The 9,639-nt window shown below is 46.3% G+C and overlaps 1 protein-coding gene across 2 annotated transcripts; it reads right to left on the bottom strand.

Moving 5' to 3' along the window:
• Nucleotides 1–5,882: 5,882 nt before the first annotated feature.
• LOC127292258 (cycloartenol-C-24-methyltransferase 1-like) lies at nt 5,883–8,939 on the bottom strand. Of its 2 annotated transcripts, none has more exons than XM_051321621.2 (10): nt 8,857–8,939; nt 8,694–8,760; nt 8,516–8,589; nt 7,356–7,482; nt 7,211–7,266; nt 7,082–7,136; nt 6,935–6,982; nt 6,734–6,817; nt 6,381–6,581; nt 5,883–6,282 (listed from the first exon to the last, which is right to left on the bottom strand). In XM_051321621.2, the coding sequence occupies exons 1-10, from the start codon at nt 8,937–8,939 to the stop codon at nt 5,977–5,979; spliced, it is 1,101 nt and encodes a 366-aa protein (XP_051177581.1). In that variant the 3' UTR covers nt 5,883–5,976. The 2 variants fall into 2 exon arrangements, with proteins under 2 accessions (XP_051177581.1, XP_051177582.1); XM_051321622.2 differs by having other exon boundaries at nt 7,356–7,440.
• Between the last annotated feature and the right edge of the window lie 700 nt (nt 8,940–9,639).

Here is a 9,639-nt window from a genome sequence, read left to right as displayed (position 1 = left end):
AGCTGATGGACCAAATTTATGGCTTCTACCGAAACCTGATGGGTTTAGAGGGTGAAGCTAGAGCTTTTGGTCTTGCTAGAGACACCTGGCATATGGTGGGTCATGTGTTGCAGGCGGAAAGTGTTTTTGTCCTCTCATGCCATCCTTCATGGAGAAGGAGGTGGAAGCAACCCTCACCAACATGAAAGTGGTGACACAACACCGGGCCCCGGATGATCTGCATGTGATCTTCTTTAAGTGGTTTTGGTCCCTAACTAAACCCTACATCCTGGCCATCCTAAATGGTTATGCTCTTGGGAGAGTGGATGTAGCGAGGTTATGATGATGCTTACCCCCAAGATTCATGGTGTCGAGGACATTAGGCAATTTAGGCCCATTGTGCTTATTAATGTTATTTTTAAATTTATTTCTAAGGCATACGCCATTAGGCTCTCGTCTATTGCCCATCGGACCATCAGTAGAACCCAGTCAGCCTTCATTAGAGGCATATACATTCATGAGGGAGTACTTCTCTACAAGAGATTATCCATGAAACGAAAGCCAAGATTTTTCGGGGAGTTTTCTTAAAGCCGTATCGAGAAAGCTCACTCAACGTTTCCAAGGCTGCATGGGATCAAAAGAAAAAGGAAATAGCCAAAAATTTGAGGGTGAAAAAATCCAAGAAAGGAACTTTTATAGTACATAGAGGATGACATACGGGTCCCATGAGCCAGAAGGTTCCTCAACGTTTCAAACGTGGCATGAGATCGAAAGAAAAAGACAATTGACCAAATATCAGGAGCCAAAAATAATCCAAGAAAAAAACTTGATTGTACATAGAGGATGACTTGCGGGTCCCATTTAGCAGCAGCGGTATCACCGTTTGAGAGGCGGCACGGGATCGAAAGAAAAAGGCAAGTGACCAAATATCATGTGCCAAAAAATCCAAGAAAAGAAAGTTTATAGTACATAGAGGATGATATGCGGGTCCCATTTAGCAGCAGCGGTATCACCGTTCGAGAGGCGGCACGGGATCAAAAGAAAAAGGCAAGTAACCAAATATGAGGTGCCAAAAAAATCCAAGAAAAGAAAGTTGTATAGTACATAGAGGATGACATGCAGGTCCCATTTTGCAGCAGCGGTCTCACCGTTTCAAATGCGGCACGGGATCAAAAGAAAAAGGCAAGTGACCAAATATCAGGTGCCAAAAAAATCTAAGAAAAGAAAGTTTTATATGACATAGAGGATGACATGCGGGTCCCATTTAGCAGCAGCGGTATCACCGTTTGAGAGGCGGCAGGGGATCGAAAGAAAAAAGGCAAGTGACCAAATATCAGGTGCCAAAAAATCCAAGAAAAGAAAGTTTTATAGTACATAGAGGATGACATGCGGGTCCCATTTAGCAGCAGCGGTATCACCGTTTGAGAGGCGGGCACGGGACCGAAAGAAAAAAAGAAGTAGCCAGAAATCAGGGGGTCAAAAATAACTCCAAGAAATGAAACTTGATTGCACATAGAGGATGATATGCGGGTCCCATTTAGCAGCAGCGGTCTCAACGTTTCCAAGGCAGCTCGGGATCATAAGAAAAAGGAAGTAGCCCCAAATCAGGGGGTTAAAAAATCCAAGAAAAAAAAGAATTTTCGTTCATAGAGAATGACATGCGGGACCCATGATCCTGCATCGTAAACGGCTCGATCGGAGAGCGTTGAACGAGATGGTGCGATCGAGAGAAAAAACAATGCTAGAGAGGCTGCCATCTGGGCCCTACATCCCTGGGCGGTGCGGATTTGCATTGACTCGGCCGGCGAACCCGAGAATTCGTGATGCACCACGTCCCGGGCCACCATACGCGACGTTTTGGACGTTTTTGTCGGGCTAGGTGGCCTCAAAAACGAGAAAAAAAAGTTTTGACATGCACCACGGAGAGACCAAAAATCGTCGGCCATGGTGCAGCAGCAACCACAGCGCGACTTCAACTTCGTCGGCTATGGCAACTTTTCTTGTAGTGGACTCTGCCTTATCAGATATTATTTTTTCCCTCTTTGAAAGAGGAACGTCGTCATCTTCCTTGGAACTGGTCAAAGCAGAAATGAATTTTAGTAAGCTGAAAGAAACTAAGTGGTAGTAAAAAAAGAAACAAAAGGAAAAAAAAAAGGAAACTTACGAAATTGACTCCAAGTCATCCTCTTCTGCGAAGAGTCTTGGTGGTATTTTTGTGACCTGAGGAGCCGAAGTCTCTCGGGAAGGTGCAGGAGAAGGGATTGTATCAGCATCATCGCCATCCCGTCCGCTAGGACTCGACTCTGTTGTTGTCATCAGATCTTCATTAATTTTCCTGCGACGCTTGGACTCGATTAGTGCATCACTTTCAAGGGCTTCATCGCTCGAAGCATCACTATCCTTGAGAACATTTCAGTCATATTCAGTTTATTCGGAAGCATCATCATCTTCCGGAGCTGCTCCACTTTCGGGCGTCGGAGGATAGCATTGAGCGATGGTAGAAGCCAGTTGAAAGCAAAAGAACAAATCTTATGTTCAGGAGCAAAAAGTGACATCAGATACAAATGCAATTAAAGTAATTACCTTGGAAGGAAGGTGTTTAAAATCAAAAGGAGGGCGAGCTGAAGTCATAGCTATGATGTCCTTCTGGCTGAAGCAAGCCAGACGCCTCACCTCGTCCCGAAGATCTTCTTCAGAAAAATCATTCGAGTTGACCCTCGATTTATCCTTGGCACCAGTATACAACCAGAGTTGATGGGCTCTCGACATTGCTGGTTGCACTCGACGCTTCAGGAACACTGTGACTACTTTAGTGCCGCACATCATCTGACCTCCTGCACTCTTTAGATCTAAGATCTTTTCGTACAATTGGTCGGCTACCTCGCTTTCCTCACCAGTCAAGGTGTTTTGCCAAGACTTCTTTGAACAACAAGAACATCTTCGAATGGTGGCAGATTAGATCGACGGCCCGATGTTGGGATGTCCCGAAGATAAAACCACTTCTGCCGCCAGCCTTGGACAGACTCTCTCATCGGAAAGTTGAAGTAGTTGACTTCCTTCCCGACGATGAAGCCGATGCCGCCGAACACGTGAGGGCCATCATTTCCACTGTGACGTTTGACATAAAAAATCTTCCTCCAGAGACCCCAGTGGGGATCAATACCGAGGTAGGCTTCGCACACAGTGGTAAAGATGGAGAGATGGAGAATGGAATTCGGGGTCAGCTGCCAAAGCTGGATCCCGTAGGAAAAAAGGAGGCAACGAAGAAATTCGTGGGCTGGAAGGGAAAGCCCACGCTGCAGAAAGGCAACGAACATGAAAGTAAAGACCTTTGGAGGCTTTGGGCGAGAAACAGAACCTGGATGAGCGAAGTCAGATTCGGCAGAAGAAATAAGCCCTAGCGACCTCATCTTATTCTCTTCGCGCTTGGAAATGGTGGATGCGGTCAAATCGAGGCTGGCTTTGGGTGCTCTTGCGGTAGCACCGGAGCTAGCAGCACCCTTCTTCTTGCCCATGGTTGCTAGAGATCTCGCAGAGGCAAAGTCAATGGTGAGGAAGAGGTTGAGGAAGAAGATGAGCAGTACGGGAGGCGTAAAAAGTTAAAACGTAAGAATCCCCCTATTTATAACAAGAATTGGCTGAGGGTCGTGGCCGTTATTTTTGCATCATGGGGAGATGGACAAATATCCAGTCATGCACGTGTCAAGAAGGGAGAGAAACCGGCGGCCCATTACTCCCACAACATGCGGAAATCGAGGAGGCGTCTCGATCAACGCGCAAGGACTAGTCATTTCCTAACTGACCGCGCAGAAGTAGGGTGGGCCCACCATGTCACGTCTTGTCAATCGAATTGCCACGGAAATCGCATCATTGATGACGTCAACAAAAGTATCGACTCTACATTCGTATAGGATCCGAAGGAAACTATAACATTGGATTGCTCGACTTAAGTCTACGAACATTGCAAGCATCCGTCCCTAGACTCGGGAGCTACTCCCATCGGGAGCGCTGGACGCGCACCCGATAAAAAACTATTGAAGGCAGAAGGATATGGATTCGAAGATTTCAAAAAATCCAGGATCGTGCCCGGGGACTTGATTCTGAGTAGAGAAACGTTATTTTGTCATCGACAGTTAACCAGCATCGAATTATCGAGTAAAACTGGACACGTTATATTACTCCAATCCGTTACGTACTATCAATTGGCATGACTTTACTTGAAGTTTTGGAGGACCCGATATAAAAAAGATATCGGATGATTACGATAGCTTGCGAAAAACATCGACAACAAAAACATTCGAGTAGTACAACTTGAGTCTACACACGGTTGCAAGCATCCGTGTCTAGACTCAGGGGCTACTCCCATCGGGAGCGTTGGACGCACACCTGATATAAATGAGCTCTTGGTTTCAAAATGGTGATAAAAGATCAAGACCTCCCGACAATTATGGACATTCGACAAAAGACAATTTTAGTCCCTGCCCAAAGCTTTACTTCGGCCAGTCACGCGGGGGCTACTGATGTAGGCATTACCCTTCGGATAACCAATGTTATGCTACCTCCTACGGCCCAACCAGGGGCACATGGAGATCATCTACCGACCAAGGTGGGCCGATACGTCGGTTCCAAAGAAGGATTCTTGATGAACAAGGCAAGAAGACAATGGACAAGGAAAGTTTAGAATAGAACTCTTTGTAAACTAGTCGAACCCGGACAGAACTCTCGAGACCTGGCCTGCAATATTAGGGCCAGGAGAGGGTCTGCCGAGGGACACACAATCACCACAGCCAGATTCACCGCAAGTCTAGAGCTAGGTCATTAGAAATCTTGGCCTCTCGGCGAGATCTTAGTCATGGCCTTCGGCTACCCCATTGTAAACCCGATAATTTCGATAATCAAGATTAGACAAGCAGGAAGTAAGGGTTTTACCTCATTGAGGGCACCAAACTTGGGTAAATCTCTCTCCCTGTCTGTTTGGTATCCGATGTCTCGTGTCAGCCTGCAGGATTCCGTCAACCCTAAGCCCCAAAAGGTGGGCATTCCCGAGGAGCACCCTCGTCACATACACTGCACAATGGTTTGTCCACGAGACTTTGGCTGGACTGGTGGCAGGGGTCGGGGCCCCTTTGATACAGATTTCCGTCGTTCTATGCTCTTGCAATTGAGCTGGACATCTCCATAGCTCGAGCCTTGAGATCGGGAACGTGGGATATCCCACTACGGCATGCACTAGGTGAGGAAATGGCTTCCTTCCAATGATAATATTCACCACAGACATGGTCCGTACACGGGCAGTTGTGCCATGTGTGGTGAGTGGGAAGATACTAATCACATGTTCTTCTCATGTTCTTTGGCGTTGTTTATGTGGAGTGCAGTTAGGGAACTATCACTACAACAGAACCCTCGTACAACAAGCATTTATTTGTATCTAAATGCCAATATGGGTGTTACTAGGGCCTCTAGCGCCTCTACCAATGGATAATAATGTGTTGCGTTTTTTGGTGTTGCAAAAGTATAATGCAACGCATATAGGTATGTTGGTAATATGAGTGTTGCTAGGCAGCTAAGGGTGGCCAACACTTGCATACGCTAGTGCTTACACTTCCCTTGTGTATTCAAGCCTATTGGTTAGGGATGCTTGTAGCTAGGCTTGCGGTGTTGGGGCACTCGGCATCCTTAGCTTGTTGCCGTTTGGCATGTGATGAGTCATTGATTCCTGGAACTTATTTGCTTGTGTTGTATAACATATGTATCTTATACTGTTGTATGCTGCTGCGTGGGGCTTTATTAATTTAAAAGTAGGCTCATCTTAAACCTACCGTCTAAAAAGATCGAGTTACTTAAACCTACCGTCTAAGAAAATCAAGTTTTTATTATATCCGCGAGTAAACAGATCAGAGTCTACGCGAGAGTAGGTAGTACTCCCTACTGTCGGCAAACCTAAGCATGTCAACTAGCTCAGATTTGGGCATATGCGTAGTCGTTCAGGCAATGCCTTCAGTTGGCGACAGGCTTCTTCCGAGCCAAGACGAAGAACATGGGCGTGAAGATCCCTGTCCTGCCACCCTTGACAAGGCCCTCGCCGGCGGTCTCCATCAAGCCGGACACCCTCACGCTCCCCTCGGGCGCGACGCCGAGCCGCTCCATCGCCTTCACCATGGTGCGGGTGAGCAGGCGGCCGACGCGGCTGAGCCGGAACCCCGCGGTGCTCGTCATCGAGGACCAGCTGCCGGCGGCGTCGGGGTCCAGAGGCTGGTACCACGGCACCGGGGAGTCCTCCGCGACGTCCTTGGCGCAGATCACCTTCAAACAGGAAACAGCACAACACAAACAACATCTTCAGGTTCTGAATTCTGAATCCACGGAGCAGCTGGTGACCGGGGAGACTGATAGCTACGAACCTCGAAGCAGGCGTCTTTGACTGCCTGGACGCACTGCGCGGTGGTGCGGATGTCTGTGAGGCCGTTGCCGAGCTCGATCTCTGCCTTGGCGTCCGCGTGCCGGGGGTTGCCCGGGTCGAAGCGGTCTGTCATGCACCACTCGTAGAACGCCAGCCGCTGCCCTGGTCGCAGCACACGGTGGATCTCCCTGTAGCAACCAACCTGATGTGCATCGGTTCAGAGATTGTCAGCGAGATGAAACAAAGTTTACACAGTTTCAGTTAGACGCAGCCGGTTAAATGGTTAATGTGAGATGTATTTTGATGAGATCTGTCTCTGCACCGTGCACAGAGTTCAGTCTAGGGAGCACATACGGCGTCAGGGGCATGGCACGTCGCCTCGATCGCGTAGGCCGCGTCGAAGGTGTCGTCAGGGAATGGCATGTCCATGAAATCCCCCTAATATACATGCACCCGAAGAAAAAGAGTCAGAGACGGTTTATCAAGACGCTTATCGTGGTCTTCTTCGTCAGTTAATTCGCTGGCAATAGTCTTTCTCTGTGGCATTCTGTGTACCTTGACAAAGTTGCATCGTTCACGCAGGCCAGCTGAACCGATGAGCTCCTGCAATGCAAATTTTTATTTTTCAGACACGCGTGAAAAAACGTTTATGTTTTATCTGAAGTCTTGAGGCTAGACGACATAGTTATGCGTGCACGAGACCTGGCCCCTCGTGATCTGGTACTCGTTGTTGTTCAACCCTGTCACCAGCGCAGAGCTACAAAGAAAGCACACATTCATGCATGCTGTGTGACTGACACAAGATGTGGATCATCGACATACCATACATACCTGAATTTTGCGATCTCTCTGAGAGGCCCCCCGATGCCACATCCCACGTCCAACACCTGCGAAAGATTCACCGGAAAACTGCTTGTAATTCTCCCTTTAGCACTGGCAAAATAGCCAGCTTTAACCGTGTCTTAATTTCACTTACTTTCATGCCTTCCGTGAGGCCTAGTTGCAAAGCTAGGAAATGCTCGTACCGCTTGATGCTCTCACGTAGAGTTTCTCCTTCCCATCTGAAAACATAACACGGAAAACAAGATTGGGTGAAAATACAACTGAAGACCAAACTTTGCAAAATCACAACTACCGTGAGAATTTTTCTTCCAGAAAAACCATTACACTAGGGAAAGTTGTATTTCAAAAAACCAAAACTGAGGATTTAGTCCATTTGACAACATTTTCGACAGTCTAGTTCCACTATCAGGTCTAGGTGGCAAAGGTTGCCAGTTTCTACCCTTCTTTTCCAAGGACCAAACAAGAGTTGAACCGGACCGTTTGCAAGTTACACATTTTTATTGTATTGTCAAACAATATATAGTTCAAAAAATAAAAAATCTGAAAAACTCCATTAGTTTGTTCATCCGTTCTTGGATTAAGCTAGTATAATAATTCAAGATTTGTGTTTGAAAAAAAATAAAATTTGATTGATATTTGCCGAGAACTTAAAATCAGATAGGCTAACTGAGATGAAAAATTCTCACTTTACTTGAAGTATAGGAATTTTCAAAATTATGAACCAATTTTGAACAAAAAATACAATAAATACCAAAACTTCAGCATGGCTAAGCGCAATAAGGGAATTTTTCCAGTTTAATCAATACATGAGTGAATTACTGGACTTCCTTAAACTGAGTCTTTTAACTAATTCTGCCAAAGTTTTAAATAATGTGGAAACTTTCAGAAGGTTCAAGTCCAGTCCGGTTTTCCGTCAATTTTTTTTTGTTTCCGTCAAAAAGTCTAATATGGTACATGCGGAAAAAATCAGAGAAAACACTCCACTTTTACCACATACACCTGATTAGTGGAATCTAAATGTTTTTTTTTTGCCGGGGAAATTTTTTTGCGGGGGGGATCTAAATGTTGTTAAATGGACTAAATCACATCATTCGGATTCTTTGAAACAACTTGCAACAAAACTTCTGGTTCTCTGAAGAAAATCCCTTGGTTGTGGTTTTGTTAAACCCTAGCCCTAGCCATGATAGTATTGGCTTTGTGAAATTCATTCAGAACTAAAACCTGAATGCTTGCATGGTTCACGAACTTTGATTAGTGAAACAAATGAAAAATGTAAATCATCTGTCATATAACCTGTTAGCAAAATGGAACGATTCGCCCCATCCGTACTCGTAGAAGGAGGTGACAAGATCGTAATACTTATTGGCCTGCATGACGATTGACGAACACCAATGGTAATCAACTTAACTGGTATTTCTGTCTTGCTGAAGACATGCAGTAGATATAGAGAAGAAGCTAGCTATAAATATACCACATCAGCATAGTTGGATGCCCTCGATTTGGCTTCGCCTCCGTGAAGGTCGTGGTATTTCTCGTACCTGGCATACATATTTTTTTAATGCAGTGTATCAGTGATAGTACGTACCGTAAGTAGAAAACACGGGTTGTTGATTGATGTTGCCGCGTATACATACTGTTCGACGGCTGATTTGACTTCCTCCTTGCTGATCTTCCCTCCCAGGCCCGAAGCTAGATGCAGAGCCCCCGTCTTCGACATGGTCACTTCACAAACTCAGTACTTGGTTTCAGTACGACAAACAGAGCCACATTGTCGTAGCTCCGAGGAGCACGCGTACGTATATATAGCACTAGCTCCAAGCTAGCTAACGAGCTAGCGACACAATGTCAAACATATATGTAAAACTGTGGCATCTCTTAATTCGTGTCCATACTCCATACTTCACAGGTAAAACCATAAACAAATTAAATTCAGACAGTATGGGCTGCATATGGTGTAGCGCCGTCGGTGGTGAGCAGTCCTAGATTTGCATCGCATGCGTACTGCTCGTTTTGGTATATCCGATAGCGAAGATCCTAGGCGCCGTCCGCCGCCCGATCTTGATCCGGCGGCATGTACGCTGCTCCGGCATCATGTCGGCGAAGCCGTAGACGTGAAGCCTTTGTCCTGTTGCCCGGAATGGCCGCCACGAGGTTTGGTGCCGTCGCCCATCACCCACCCTACTCGATCTTTCTATGCCAGCTGAGCTAAGGTAAGTGCATGCATGATGCCGGCGACAGCTGGGTACGAGAAAGAAGACATGTTCATTCCATCGGACGCGTAGTGACTTGCTTTGTAGTGACACTAGCTATGTATGTGGGTCGTCCAGGTAACTTCTACGGTAACTTTGCCGGTCCAAGTTAATTACATGCTGGCCATATCTATCTGCATCTGCAACCCCTTCAGTAGCATGCCAGCA

The sequence above is a fragment of the Lolium perenne genome, chromosome 4, assembly GCF_019359855.2.
Source record: "Lolium perenne isolate Kyuss_39 chromosome 4, Kyuss_2.0, whole genome shotgun sequence".
NCBI lineage: Eukaryota > Viridiplantae > Streptophyta > Magnoliopsida > Poales > Poaceae > Lolium > Lolium perenne.
The sequence above is the reverse complement of the archived record's forward strand: the minus strand, read 5'-3'. Positions and strand labels throughout refer to the sequence as shown.